Here is a 15,225-nt window from a genome sequence, read left to right as displayed (position 1 = left end):
TCTAATTGGCTCCTTGTATGCATGTGCGAGACTTTGGCCAAGCAAAGTTATGCTTTCACAGTAGGGGAGTGGTATGATAGGAAAGATCATAACATGGCGGTACATCCTTGTTTTCAAATTTGTTCGATTCAAAATCCAACGACAACTGAGAATGCCTTTAAGTAGCTTCTGTACAGTGACTCTAAATAAATAAATAACAATTTTCACAGAAGACATTTTGAGATTTTACAGCAGGAAAATCACAGGTGTCAATAAAATGGTGTCAATAGCTGAACTCCATTTAGCTGCTTCAATTTCAGGGTCAGAACAGATTTCTGTTAGTTAATGACCTGTTAGCTGCACCTGTGCTTTTCCTACTATGAAAAGTCCTGCAATGAAAAAGGCCCATTTATTCAGACATGTGTGCGCTGCAGAGAAAAACTGCAGTCTCATTATAAAACAAGTCTTCACAGTGTCATCAGTCCAGGTGCTCGGATAAAAAAAAAGTTGTTTTGTAAGCCCTGTATGTAAAAAGTACAGGGAGCTTTATTTCTAATCACTTTTCTTCCATACAGTATCTATATGTGGGAAAATAATTGAGTATTCAAAGTTCCTCCAGTACAGCTATGCCACCTGTGCTTGTTCTGACCTTTCTCATGGACGTGCAGATGCGAGAGCAGTGTGGCCGTTTCAATTAAATACAAATAAAATCTCACAGACTGTGAGAGCAACAGAATCTGCGCGTCTTCGTTTGCAACAGCAACACGTATGTAAAGTAGATTCCACAATCGGAAACTGTAAGTTTGACATAGATGAGCCTTTAATACCAGAAATAATTTTCAGTTTCCTCATTTTTCTTTACTACAATAAATGGCACAAATCTTAACTTCCTTCTTTCTCATTTACAGAGCAGTTACAGACGGAGAGGGGAAAAGAGTGAGCAGGAAAGGGGCCTGCAGCCAGACTGCTTCTGTTTACTCACCAAATAACCCATGACAAATCCTCACTACTTATACACACAAGGACCAAAAACACTCATTTGATCCCCAGTAGATAGCAAATGGACTGAAATGGTTACAAATGACTTTCCCCAGTGTAATGAGACAATCTGCAAGCACAGCAGATTCATGTTACAGTGATGCAGTTGGAAACACTTGAGCTTAATCAGTCAGACACGCAGTGTGATTTCCTGCCTGCCTGTGTAAAGCTGGCAGGGCGCTTGTCAGCTTCTCTTCACTGAGTGAACAAGACACAGAAGAGTGATGATCCATGCGCAGAGGTTCGAGGAAAGGCACAACAGATGACAAGCAAAAGTGGACAAAAAGAAGAGAGTTGCATGTCAAAAAAATGATGCTTCTTACACTTTAAACCGATAAAATAGTAAAGTAAAATAGGAAAGCCCAACAAGGAACCATTGAGAATACATCCTCAGGATGAATAAACTGCCTGGCTTGATGCTGATTAGGCTGCAGTCTTGACCAACTAATCTGAGACTGGAGCCAATTACAAAAGGATCAGCAAAGAGCACTGATGCTAAGAAACTGAAGCTCCAAATCAGCAGGGCATCATCTACAGTAAAACCCCTCATTGGGTTCAATATAAATGATCACGAGAGTCTTTGTTTTAAACCGTGATCACAGTGTAGCGCCTGTGGTGCTGTTTATGCCATTCTCCTCATTAAGTCATCCTCATTAAGAAAAGCCCATGTTGGGTTTATACAGTACATACACTACAGGTAAGGCTACAGCTTCGGTTTTCAACCTTTTAGAAACATTCTTCAAACAGGAAAGGAAAGCTCTTTGCTGTAATGGCATTAGTAGTGGCTCATACAGTATAAGTACATGTCATTTTATATTACAATGTTGATATACTCTATAATGTGTAGTATGGTCTCTGGAAAAATCTATTTAGAAACTGCTTAGAAATAAAATATCTTTCCAGTAGCATCAGGAAGAATTCATACAAATTCCCTTTTTGTATAAAATAATCCTGCTCATTGATTTCCAGCATTGCCAACAATAATCTATACACACCAAGAATGGCTGCCAAATGTGGATTATCTCAAAGCACACAATACGCCATCCAACAGACCCAACCAAGCCAGTTGTAAAAAAAGAACAAAACAAAAAGAAAACATTGACATTTTGCAAAACATTCTCAATGTCTTTGCTTTCCTGCTCAGCAATAGTAGCAAGTAGCAACTGTACTTCTTTCTGGAGGCAAGGACAGTATCTGACAAGCTTCTCAGGTTTTGAGCAGCCAGTCTGAAATCTGCTGACCGATTTTCACAACAGTTGTGACTGACACAAATGGAAAAAAGTATAATGGCTGTTGAAAAGGTGCCACCGGCTACGAGGAATATTTTTTAAGCTTGTGCAAAAATATTTTTGTAAACAACAAATTCTATAGCCCAAAATCACAAACTGCCTCAGTGGGGGTTTTAAAGTCTGCACAATACTTGACATCCTCTGTCCTTAGACCTTCAATTCTGATAGGAATTGGAATCCCCCCCCTAAAAAAACTCTTTTTTGTTAAAACACCCCTTCGTTAGTATTGTTGTAGTTAAAGCGGCGCAGGCATATGTAAGATATTAAAGCAAACCAATTTGATTCACTGTTTCTTTTCCACATCTGTGATGAATTGGTAATGAATCGTACCGGTGCTCTGCAGCCCACAGTTTATATTTAAAACTAAAAAGAAATCTGTCAATAATTGGTTGGGAAGCAGACAAATTCAGTTATCACATGATGCACACACTCAGACAGCTGCAGTCAATTTAACACGAGCAAAAAAAGGACAGACAGACATGTAGGTGTTCAGTAGACGAGGTAAAACTGTTACATACAGAAATAAAAAGAGAATAGATGTTTTGAACACACTGTTGTACTGGCTGCTTTGCTCTTCATGCAAATTATCTACAGAATTCCTTCAAAACCAGTGCGGAAGGCAAAACCATGGGACAGAGTATAAAGTGAAGTCTAGTCTAGTCGAGTACTGTGGGTGGCAGCAGAAATACAGCACATGGCACTCTGCATTTTGAATGTGTCTGTGATGTTTGCATAAGGAGAGAATGTGCAAGGAAAGCAGTGCATCTAGCCGGTGTCTCTATAATGTGATTAGAAAAGACTGCATAAACTAATGTGATGGCGGTACGGAGGCACGCTGTCAGAAGTACCAGTTCAAAGCATGATGGAAATCAAAGCAGAAAAATGCTATTACTCAACAAGAGGAATATCCACAAAATTTTAAGCTTCATATTCAAATCATCTCAGGTATTGGCAAAAGCTCAAAGACGGTGAGGAAGCCTTTTCTCCATGTTATGTCTCATTGTAAACGCCCAATGGATCTTAGAGAAATAAACACCATGTCACTTTGCTTCACTGTCTTTGATACAAAGCAACAGTTTTTAATAAAGGATGTTTTTAAATGTAAAACCATAGATTAAAGGACACTGTATCTGCTCTTAGTGTCCACTTCTATAAAGGGGACAGATTAAAAGAGGATGCCCAAAATCAAAGCAGCAGAGGCAGACATATCCTAACTTCAAGTCTCTAGATGTTGAATTGTTCATTTCCCATAATCCAACTCAATAGCACCTTCCATTACACCCTGCCTGGTCACTATATAGCCTATGTATCTTATAAATCAAGACATATTTCAGATGCATCTCACTAATCATTTGCTTCATCTCCTTTTTGGTCAAGATCATATTTGTTAGATCAGTTGTGCGTTTTGTGTAAGAATATACTAGGTTTGTAATAGATGTATCAGTATATGCACATATGGGTGTATGTGCTGCATTTTCTTTTCTTTTTGCTAGTTTGTGGTTTTAATTGGCCAATAAATGCAAAAAATACTAAAATACCAGGTCACATGGCTTGTCTTGTGCCCTCAGTCTTATTCCTGATACCACCTTATTTATTATAAATACAGTGGACCTTTATGGCTCAGCTGCAAACAAAGTATGGCAACTATTATGTACGAGCCGAGAACTATTGCTTGCTTTATTTCACAGGGTTGTGAAGGTTTCCTCCACTCTGAAAGTAGTTCTTGGAGAAGCAACTGCTGCCTTAGTCTCTTTGATGCCAGCAGGGTCAGACCAACACACCTCCACACACTGAGACAATTCCCAGAGAGACGTAAAGAGACGCCAATTAGCTGCTGACAGGAGAAAACACGGCAGGGCCGAGGAGAGTAGGCAGCTCTTAGAGGTGAGGGTGATGGGGTGAATGGAAAACAAGTTAACTGACATTCAGATGTGTGTGTGTGTGTCTGTGCCTGTTTGTCACAAAGCTGGAGCTCCTTCCACTCAGTCACTTTCCTCCAGTTATAGAGCTGGAGGTCAACCAACAAATGGCCGTGTACCGTGGAGGCAGGGTGCATCTAACCCTGTTAAAGTGTAGAGAAAGTATCCTGTGGGGACACACAACTGATGAGGAAGAAAAAAAAAAGCAGAAATTAAAGTCACGCAGGCTTTATCTATCTGATCAAAATACTCTCACTTCTCCTTCCTCAACACTGCCAGAGACACCTTGAGCTATTTGCCAATTCAGGGTGTCATTTCAATCCAGACTCTAACTATAAAAAAACCACTCAAAGCAAACAGATTAACAAATAAGTGGTGCAATTAACAATTACATTCACCTTGATTATCTCTATGCATTTCTGTCTTTTAGAATTTTTTTTGGCCACAGACAGGCTTCATTAGAAGGTGGATAGTACTGAAATGGGTGGAGAGAGAGAGAGAGAGCGGATGACATGCAGGCTGGAATCGAATCAGCACTGCAGTTAGGCCATAAGCCTTAATGGTATGAGCTCTACCAGTTGAGCCACATTTTTGCTATTTATCACAGAGGCCATAGAAGATATAGAGACGGAGAAAGACGCACAAGAAATGTCAAGACATTGCAGCTACAAGGGATGTGTTCTAACCACTAGAACTGATGTGAAATGATTAATCGATGAACTGAGTGGCCACTTGACAGAAATACTAAAGGATTATCAAAATGTCTGCCAATCTATTAGTCATTTCTTCGAGACAAAAATGTCATGTCAATTTAAACAATTTCTGCTTCAAGCTTGTGAGGATTTGATCTTTTTTCTTTGCTGAATATCTTGCACAATCAACTTTGGGTCTGGGCATGTTTCAGCCATTTTGTAGAATAAATGATGAAATGACGACTAAATAACTGACAGCTGAGTCAATGAAAACAGTTTAAGCCCTAATTGCCTTACAGTGTTGGAAAAAAAAGAATGACAAATGCAGCAGAGCCTCAAGTGACATCTTTAAATGTCAATAATATCAGTAAATGTCTCGTCTCGTATGATAAGTTCATCTGCTATTCAAAGCGTTTGAAACTAAGCAAACCAAAGGATTAGGTAGTGCACTTTAAGCTGTAGACAACTCTGCACTACAGCAAAGAGCCCATCAAATAAACCTGGGATGACGTAACAGAAACCAAAAGGGACAAAGCAAACCAAATAGGAAACAAACACTAAAAACCAAAAGCCGTGATCAGGAGTTGTCTGATAAGGGGACATGGGTTTATTGCACAGCTGTTTCATCATCAACATCTGTCAGTATGCTTATACAGTACTGATATTTTAGGACAAAGACATCTAGCTCTAGGGTTCAAACCTTCCACAGAAATGTCACAGCAGATCACAGCTCTACTTGCACATGTGCGCATGCCACACGCACAGACTTCACAGAATGGAAAGAGAAAAAAAAACAAGAAGAAGTAGTAGCAGCCATGGTGAGAGTCATAGATCAAAAAGCTCTGATGGAAGAGAAACCGTCGGGCTACAGTCAGTGTGATAAAGTCGAGTTCACAGCTCCTGGAGCAGCCACACCACAGTGCAAACAGTCCAATGTTCACACACAGATACACAACCTGATAAACTGTGATAACCGCTTCTGCTTCCTCTGACTGCAATCTTACAGTTTAGCTGTTGTAGATATTAACTGAAAAAAAAAACTGTCAGGTCAAACGTTTGTAGGAACAAATACCCTTTGACTTACATGGCTTAACACCGTTGAAGCCATTAACAAAATGTGACCCAGTGAACATACAGAGAAGCACCGCCTGTCTTCTTCCTCTGTTAGATTCACCTGAGTAAAATGTCAAATTATTAAATTTACACCAGCACCAGGCTATTTCTCCCTCCCATTTGAATGATAGCTTAAAATGACTCATCCCCATTCTGGGCGTTGCGTAATGAAACACCAGAATTAGTATTATGTAAGCTGAATAAAGGGGATCTTCCACATGTACAGGGTGAGGAGGCTTTCCTGCTGAAAAACAAATTACTGTGACAGAATTGGGCTTCAAGGCTCAAAAATGTTATTAATAACACGTTCCTAATGTTCATGCCCTCCTGGCGCACCTTACCAGCTCGCCTGTGCACCTCAGTGCTGCTGTGGGTACAGCAGCTGACTTGGGACACAGTTGTTTTAATACACGAACGGATGTGGTGATGCTGAAAAAGATTAGTACTCTGTCAACTTCCTGCAGGTGAAAATGTCTCTGCAGATGTGCAAGGACAATTTTAAGTTTCCCAATGAAAATGTAACGTTCTGAAGAGAGTTTGTTCAAATTAAAGGATTTAAGGATTCAGATTTTGTCTGGTCACTGCTACTGTACATTGTTTTTCACTTGTGCACTTGTTCCAACACTGGGACACCAAACACTGTGTCAATGTGCCAGGGAAGGGAAACAGATACTCTACGGTTTATATTTAGAACAGAAATACTTAGTCACAAACAGGTTATACACAGAGATCAGTGTGTAACGGTGATCAAATATGAGTGAGTAGCAGAACTTTGTATTAAAATCCTGTACAGAAAAGGAGAAAGTCCTCTGTATTGTAATGTGATCCAACAGAACATCACTGCAATAAATACAAGACTTCAATTTGTGTGCATCTTTTTACTGACAACATATGTGGACTTCTAAAAAGGCAGCAAATCACTTCTAACTAATTTTCACCAGACATGTAGCTCATGCCCAATTACACTCAACAGTTGTGCTTTGCCCTTCTGCAATCAGACAATCTTCACTGCAGTTTACAGTAAACAAGGATCTGATGGAGCAAACACAGCTCAGAATATGCTTCCACTAATGCAAAGTGGAAGGGGAACAATGTGGCAAACATTCAAGACAGCTGTGACAAGCTGTACCATCTATCCAGTCCGCCACGTGTGCATTTATTTATCGGAGTAGAAATGACTGATCTGTCGACTTCCTGGAAGTGTCCGCTTATTTAGAGTTTACAAATGTGTTGAAGTGTTCCAAATAAGGAGTCATGAATAAATACAACCTTTGTAAAAACTAATATTGTGCAATTTTTGTTGAAAAAGTTGACTCAACTCGGGTGGTTAAATTTTCAGGTGCTCGTTCGTGGTGGTAAATGAAACTGGGAAAATATTAGAAACTTACCACGAAGTTGAGTCAACTCCTCCTCAGAAACAATGACAGCTGGGACTGGGACTTTTGTGGTAATGGTGACAGAGCAGCACATTATTCAAGTCCTGTCCATTTATCCATATAACCCCACAAACATTTCCCGATATGTTCCTCCCATGAAATGTTAATGACTGGGAGAACGAATTAGTGGAAGTAGTAGCAGTGTTGACAGTAACGAGCTCATCTCTGCGGTAGGCATCATATTTCTGCAGTAATGCAGCAACAGGCCCAGCCCTACTGTCAACAACTGAATATTATAAGCTTCATAAAGGAAGGATTTATTGCAGGGCTGTTCAATGAGATTGAATTTCACTGTACAGGTGTTTCTATTTATTATGTCAGTGTGTGTCAGATCAAAAACTAAAGCTTGAATCATGGCCAGAAACTGGAAAAAATGGCTTCAGTTTGGTCGTAAATACAATATCTGCAGTGAGTGCGGAATAAAGTCCAAACAGCACAAGGTCGCAGCCACCCAGTGGGCCTGTGAGTGAGTGAGTCAGCCTGCTGGTGTGTTGGCCGGGCAGCCTATCTGGCCCTTCATCTCCTTGCCTGTGTCAGGCAGCCAGCAGGCCACAACATTTACCCCACTGGCCAGTGAAAGCACTGGTGTTTGGCAGAGTCATCCCACTAGAGAATCAGGTTTCAGGTGGACCGGCTCAGTCTGTCAACAGAGCTGGGCCAGAGGCGCAAACTGTCACGACTCCTGTGACCGAGCAGAGTGCACCGCTGAAGGCGCCCAACAGGAGACAGCAGGATTGTACTTGCTCTCATGAATCATCAGCCAAAACCAGACATAGCCTTGCAGTGCACTGCTGAATTTAATCCAATCTTTGTTTTACAGTGTTTCTGACGTAAGGGCAGCTTCTTTCTGTCAACTAAACCTGAAAATAACTTTGCCCACCATTTGAAGCCAACAGCAGTGAGGACATGAACTGATTAAGCACAAAATAAGTGAGGAAAGAATCAGATCTTAAGAGGTGGCTCGAGTAAATGAAGCCAGCTGGGCCAAATGTAGGATTTGCGCTGCTGTTCTGTCTAAAGTAGGTACTTTTCATTTCTGCTCCCAGGCCTGCCTCCCATTTCATTTTAAACATTTAAAAGCACCTTTTTTGCTCTCCAAAAATACAGAGGGAGAACTAGGTCTTCTCAGACAGCTCTACAACAGCAACGCAGCCTGGCTCTAATACCTGTTCATTACAGAACACAAAACCTCTTGCTCTCATTCTCTGAGTGCCTTTTAATGTGGCAAAACTGATAACCCATTCTGCAGCCTGGGCGCAGTAACGGTGCACACATCATTAACTCTATCCTCAATATACACCAGGTCATTTCCTATTATCTTCCATTTGTGCAAGAGAGAACACACAGAGCTGCATCCTCATATTAGATAGCATCCATTGTAATCTCAATGTCTTTGCCTTTTTGTCCTCTTGAGATCACACAGTCCTCTTCAGTTCAGTTAGCTGCCATTATATTTGTAATTCAAATTAAAATCAAGGCTAAGTCTACATAGCCATGCTAGCAGCTTTGGATCTTCATTGTTACACAGTTGTGCTGTGAGCTAAATGCTAGCGTTGGCATGCCAACAAGCTTCTAATGACTATTTTCATTACTGATTCATCTGTTGTTGTTGTTCTTAATCAAATTGATTAGTTGCTTGGTCCATAAAATGTCAGAAAATTGTGAAAAATCTTGATCAGTGATGTTCTCCACACAAAGATATTCAGTTTATTGTCACTGAGGACAAAAGAAACAAAAGAAATATTCCCATTTAAGAAGAAATCAGATAATTTTGACTTTTTTCTCTTCAAAAAATTACTCAATTACTCAAAAACAGTTGACAACTAATCGATTTATCGACTAACCATTGCAGCTCAAGTATTAAGCAAGTTAGACATTTACCTTGTTCACATTCTTAGTTTAGCATAAATCAAAGTACTGAACAAATTTTAATTTTGACCCGATGGTGGTGAAAAGGTCAGTGAATCATATAAGTGATTACAATTTATCCTGAGGGGGGATATGTGCAAGAGAGAGAGATTTAAGACATATCCATCCCTAAAGCTGTGCCTTCAGCATCGCTAATAACCGCTTACTATTAGTAGAAGCTCCTTACTTAAATTGTGATGACAGTGCCAAAAAAAGAAGGCTGGTGTGGTTCTGATTAGATCACCAACACATTTGAATCGTGTACGAGTTTCCTGCCTGCATTGATATCACCCATGTCATTCTTCAAAAGAGAGCTGGGCGCCACGTGACGCTCACTGCACTCAAATTTCCTATGAGGCATTATTCGTAGAGCTGGAGCGTTGAGCACAGGAAACACTTGCTCTGAGGGAGGTCCAGCTCACTAGCCAGCAACCTTTAGTGCATCAGACAGAGACATAAGGACTAATGAATCAATGTTTTTTCTTTTTTGATGCTGTTCCGTGCATGGTTAACACAGCCCAAACTCAAAGCATAACTAACGATCTATGGGCCGGCTGCCTAATGCCAGACCTGATCCGCTTTGCTGTCAGATCTAATAGCGCGATCTAGCACTTCTGAAGGGACGGGACCATTAACTAGCCACATGAAAAAGACGCACATCAGACAGGGCGTGAGCGAGAGAGGAACAGAGAAAGAGAACACACAGGGCAGCAGAGGGGTGATATGGCTGTCAGTGCTCCAGCAGTCCTCTCTCAAAGATAAGCTATAGAATGACAGCAACCTTGCAGCGAGGTCGTGGGGTTGCACATGAGGGACTGTCATCAAAACAGTGATCACAACAGGCTGTAAACCCGCTTTTATCCTCACAAACGCTTAGATTTTCTTTACGGTGACCTCTGAAAAGTCTGACTCCTTCCACAGATTTAAAATGTTGTTGGAGAGAAAAACTCCTGCCTGTAGTGCATTTACAACAGTTAGATGAAGATGAGTTACTTCCCGTTCACAAATGCACACAGTGGTATACACACACACACACCCACACACGCGCGCGCATGCACCAGGGATTTCCCTTTTGATACATGAGGCGAGGCACATTGTCCTGGGTACCTAGAATATGTGCAAAAACTGGTTTACTGAGTTACTTTGATGTAAAATCCAATGCAAAACATACAGTATTTGCACAATTGGTTCATTTTCTGATGCAATTTCAAAAATGGATGATGGATGTAATACAGTAGCGAGGAGATGAATATACAACAAATATTACTTATCGTATCATCTGATCGTTTCCTGAGGAGGAAATACAAACTCTCTCACACACAGGATCTCACAGGTCTCCACGGCCGTACCAGTATCTAGTTTACATAATGCTGCCAGTCTGACAGCAAAGGGAGAATGATATAACAATGAAGCAATGTATGAATAAATTTCACTCCATGTCATGCCATATTAGACTTTCAGACAGCGACACACAGAAACTGAAGGATTCTCGTGCAGCCAAAGCTCTCAAGCCTCCTCTTGTATTCAGCAGACAGACATGAAGTTGGCAGTTTAATCCACACTGCTGGTCTCAGAATAATCATTAAATGCTTTCAGTGATGCAATGCAGGCTTGGGCCAGGCAACAGTCCCTTGGAGTACAAATAAAAAGCTTGGACAATTCTGGCAGGGGCCAAGTCGGTAGAGGTTTTGAAATGAAACACAAACAATATGATGGCCGGCGCAAAAGAGAGCCATCAGCTCTGTCCTGGCAAATTGCTAGTGTCTCAACTCTGTGGTGCTTCAGTATCCCCGAGGTAAGCTTTGAAAAATCATATGTATTGGAAGGGAACACGAGCGTGAAGTACAAGATCTGGCTGGTTCTCCTTGCGCCTTGTCTTGCGGCAAAGTCTGCTAACTTCACTGTCCAAGTGTCAGCTGCTGCCTGGCTGCACTAAAGCCTGAGACGGTGTGAGGAAACCCTTTTCACACTTTCACACGAAAACCAGCGGCATGCACAACAATGCTGCAAAAGTCTTCCAGGCAAGTCTGATGGAAATAGAAATGTTCCTACTGCAAGGGTTAAATTAAACTTTCAAAGCTGTGTTCACCTGAATAGAGTAGATTTCAATATGATTTGAATATGAGAGCGGACGCTGGTTTCAGAGGGATACTATGCAAATGTCATAACAAAGCCCGTGGGAGTCACGTGTAGGATAAAGGTACAATATGCAGGCTGTAAAGACCCATGATCCTATTGAAATGTGTGTGTGTGTGTGTGTGTGTGTGTGTGTGGCTCACGGTCGGGCCTACACACTAGATTAGACCCTGTTATCAGTATAGCTCTGCTGCAAGGCAACAAATCTGACCAGAGGTGATCTGAAGGTAAATACAGAAGAAATCTGTGTCAGAAAGACTTCAGTTGGCTCGCAGCTGCTTCTTTCCGGGTTCGTACGGCGTCAGATGAAGCTGTCACCATTGTCCTCATTTACTCTGCTGTGACTACCCCTCCTCCTCATCCTCCTCCTCCTCCTCCTCCACTGGCTGTTACAATGGTGCACTTTATAATGAACTACAATAGATGCACAGGCCTCTCTCTGGTACTGAAAAGGTGAGCCCAGATTAAGTGCTGTGTGTTTTAACAGCATAGTGGTCAGGAAAGATGCAGACAAATAATAAGAATAACAAAAAAAAAAAAATCAAGCCTTATTATTAATAAATAAATTTAAGCTTCCCAGTTTGCCCCATAGACAAATGCAGGTTTTAATAAAAGCAGGGACCTCGTTAGAGTGAACTGAGGCTCCTGACAAAATGATGATGATGATGCTTTAGTAGAAACTTCCTCACAGACCTACCGGGGCTCTCTGTCCAAACCTCCTCTGTGTCTGTCTGTGTGTCTGTCTGTGTGTCTGTCTGTGTGTCTGTCTGTGTGTCTGTCTGTGTGTCTGTCTGTGTGTGTTGGGGGGGGAGGTGAACTCACCAGGGGTCAAACTCGTGGATGATGCTCTCAAAGCGAATGACAGCGAAGAGCCTGGAGCTGAAGCCGGCCAGCCAGGCCAGGAAGAGGATGGTAAAAGACAGCAGGGACTGCCACCCGGCCGGCTGCGACAGGCCGCCGGACAGACCTCCTCCTCCTCCTCCTCCTCCTCCTGCTCCTGCGCCGGCGTTGCTGCCTCTCTCCGCCACCGCCGCGCTGCTGCGCCCGTTCCCAGAGTACGACCCTCCGGAGTTCAGGGCGGATTTGTGTTTGCTGTCGGAAGCCGGGTGATGCTCCGCCATATTCTACGTCAGTCCCGTCGTGGCAAGCGAACGAAGCGAGCTATCTGTTTTATCACACGGGAAAGAAAAGCCCCCCCCACTCCTTCTTCCTTTTCGCTGCCACGCTCCACTTCCGAAACCACTTGCACCACCTTCCCTGCGCGCCCCACACCCCCCGAAACCCCGGCTGCGATCCCAAACTTTCTAACCTTACTTCCCACCGACCGCAAAACCAGCTAAATAATCCCGGGGAGTCACATAGCAGCGCGGTTTTGCAGCATACTGGAAGTGACACATGCGGCTCGGGCAGTTCCTCCTTCCTTCCTTGGAGCTGGATGAAGGGGCGGGAGCTGCTCGTGGAGCAGGAAGAGCCGCCAGCCTCTCACAGTGAGACAGGTACGGCCCGACGGGGACGCGGCTCCGGGAGAAACCCAATCCCACGGCACGCTGCGCTTGACTGACAACCGGGGCGGCCAATGGCGGACGCGCAGCCTGACCGCTGGAGACGCTCTCGCGCGAGAGGAAGGTGAAGAAGACGGCGGGTGACAGACAGCGCGAGGAGCGTATGGCGCGCGAACAGCGCAGGGGCGCTGGAATCGCACGAGCCAATGAAATAAATGAATTTCACAGGGACGATTGAGTGTGTTGACAAAGCAGGAGGCAGTGTGACAGCAGCGGGGCTTCGTGCCAAGTTTAGGCCCTGATTGAAGCCACTAGTTACTTATTCATGAGCTGCAATTCCTCATGATAGATGTCAACATGCTCGTGCTGCCACGAACAACCATGTTTAATACCACTCATTGGTGAATGATCTGTATTTGTGTAGTCATCTCAGCTTTTCCATCACATCCTCATTCACACATCATTCATTCAGGAGGGTCTAAGTTGAGGAGGAGATTTTTCTTTCACACACTGAAGCTGCTTCAGGAGCAAGTTGGGCTTCAGCGTCTGGCCCGAGGACTCTTGGCCTCACAGGAGCCGATGGACCCTCTCTGCCTATGAGCCACCGGCGTTTATAAAGGGTCCATAGTTTATAGCTGCTGGCTTTGTTAATGTGTTAATGATTGACAAACAAGTTACTGATATTTAAAGCGACATTTTGCAAATGTTTTCCCTCAAAATAAAAGCTTCAAAATCATTTTGATGGTACGCTGACACTGACGCACCAGATGGGAACCATCTGTAGAAACTGTTTCAACAGCGGTGATTAGATTAACCATCTGTCCGTCACCATCTCACAGGCTAACTTCGACCAGTCAGATCAACGGACCAGACAGCGCAGTTAAAACCAGGCTTTGAAACCAATTTGACCGTGGACGGTATATAAGAAGTGGACGAAAAGTGAAGCTGGTACACAAGAGCCTTAAACTTTGGTTTGAAAAAAACAAGATGGTGATGATGGCCGTGAAATCAAGATGGTTACGCCTGTAAAGCCAAACTTGAGGCTTCAAAATGGCGGCCTTCAAACCCTTATTTTCAGTCTATGAATTTCACATGGTGGCCAAACTGTGAAATTAAAACGATAATGTCCATCGTGTGATGCCCAGAAAGACAGAGCAGCATGATTAAATGATTTCATCCCCATTCATATTGACAGAGGGCAGTACTCGTTCTCCATGGGCCCAACAAGGCAGAAGATTCAAGTCATTTCAATTCAGGAAGTCAAACTTTTTTGGCATCGTGTTCCACTGAGCAACTTTCACATGAATGAATGAATGAAGCCGAACCTCCAGCACTCTTATCCAGTTTTCTTTATGCATCCATGGTTAAAACTCTCGAAGCCTGTCAGGATTCTTTGCTCTTCGTTTTAATGAAGAAATACTCGCCTGGTCAGACATACTAAGTGCTAAGTGATGCCTGGCAGCATCTGTGCTATCCTCTTTAGGAGCCACATTTATTGTTTTCCAGCAAACAGTTGCTTCTTGCTGTTGTCACACCTAAATCCTGCTGGCTGCTCATCATGATTGGCCCAACATCGCTGTGGTTCGGCCACAAATACATCACTTAGAGCCTGGCATGAGGGATGTTCATGTGAATCCAGCTGCCTCGCTAAGTAAACACTGACTTGAAATGGGGAGAGTGACGCCTCGTTCGCTCCAAACACCTGTTCCTGCACTACTTAACTCGGGCTGAGTGGGTACAATGTCCAGGAGTGCGTGAATAATGCTTTACAGTACTACGTCACACACCACCAACTTGGGTCTTCAGCTACCTGTAAGAAGAAACAACCACTGTACTGTCAGTACGGACATCATGGCAGGGGCCGAGACACTGAGGAGGAAAACAGCCATTAAAGGGGTTCTCCCATGATGCATTGCACTTCTTAAAAGCAGGGGGACAGATAAATTGAACCAAACTGAGCTCCATGTGTGAGAAATCAGTTGACTTCCCTTTTAATGGCTTCTTCAGACCGTGACCTCCAGCACATATTGGGACGGTTTGAGGATCAGGATTAGCACCTGAAAGTCTGAGGCTGTGCATCTCTGCTGGAAAAGGATTGGGAATGAGTTGCCTCCCCTAGTAAAGGACCCAAAGTGTCTTGGGGTCTTCTTCACAGTTGAGGCCATGATGGAACGTGGGACTGAGAGGCTGTTTTTAGCTCTGGAAAAGTGCTG

At 43.1% G+C, this 15,225-nt stretch overlaps 1 protein-coding gene across 1 annotated transcript in view; it reads right to left on the bottom strand.

The window, feature by feature from the left end:
• Positions 1 to 12,941, bottom strand: part of LOC139204980 (dolichyl-diphosphooligosaccharide--protein glycosyltransferase subunit STT3B-like) — a 55,631-nt gene extending 42,690 nt beyond the window's left edge. Inside the window, exon 1 of the mRNA XM_070835031.1 lies at positions 12,333 to 12,941. Within this exon, the coding sequence (XP_070691132.1) occupies positions 12,333 to 12,631 (299 nt within the window). The 5' untranslated portion in view covers positions 12,632 to 12,941. The remainder of the gene's footprint in view (positions 1 to 12,332) is intronic.
• Positions 12,942 to 15,225: the final 2,284 nt, after the last annotated feature.

The sequence above is a fragment of the Pempheris klunzingeri genome, chromosome 8 (assembly GCF_042242105.1).
Source record: "Pempheris klunzingeri isolate RE-2024b chromosome 8, fPemKlu1.hap1, whole genome shotgun sequence".
NCBI lineage: Eukaryota > Metazoa > Chordata > Actinopteri > Acropomatiformes > Pempheridae > Pempheris > Pempheris klunzingeri.
Note: the sequence above shows the minus strand (reverse complement) of the source record. Positions and strands in the feature narration are given on the sequence as shown.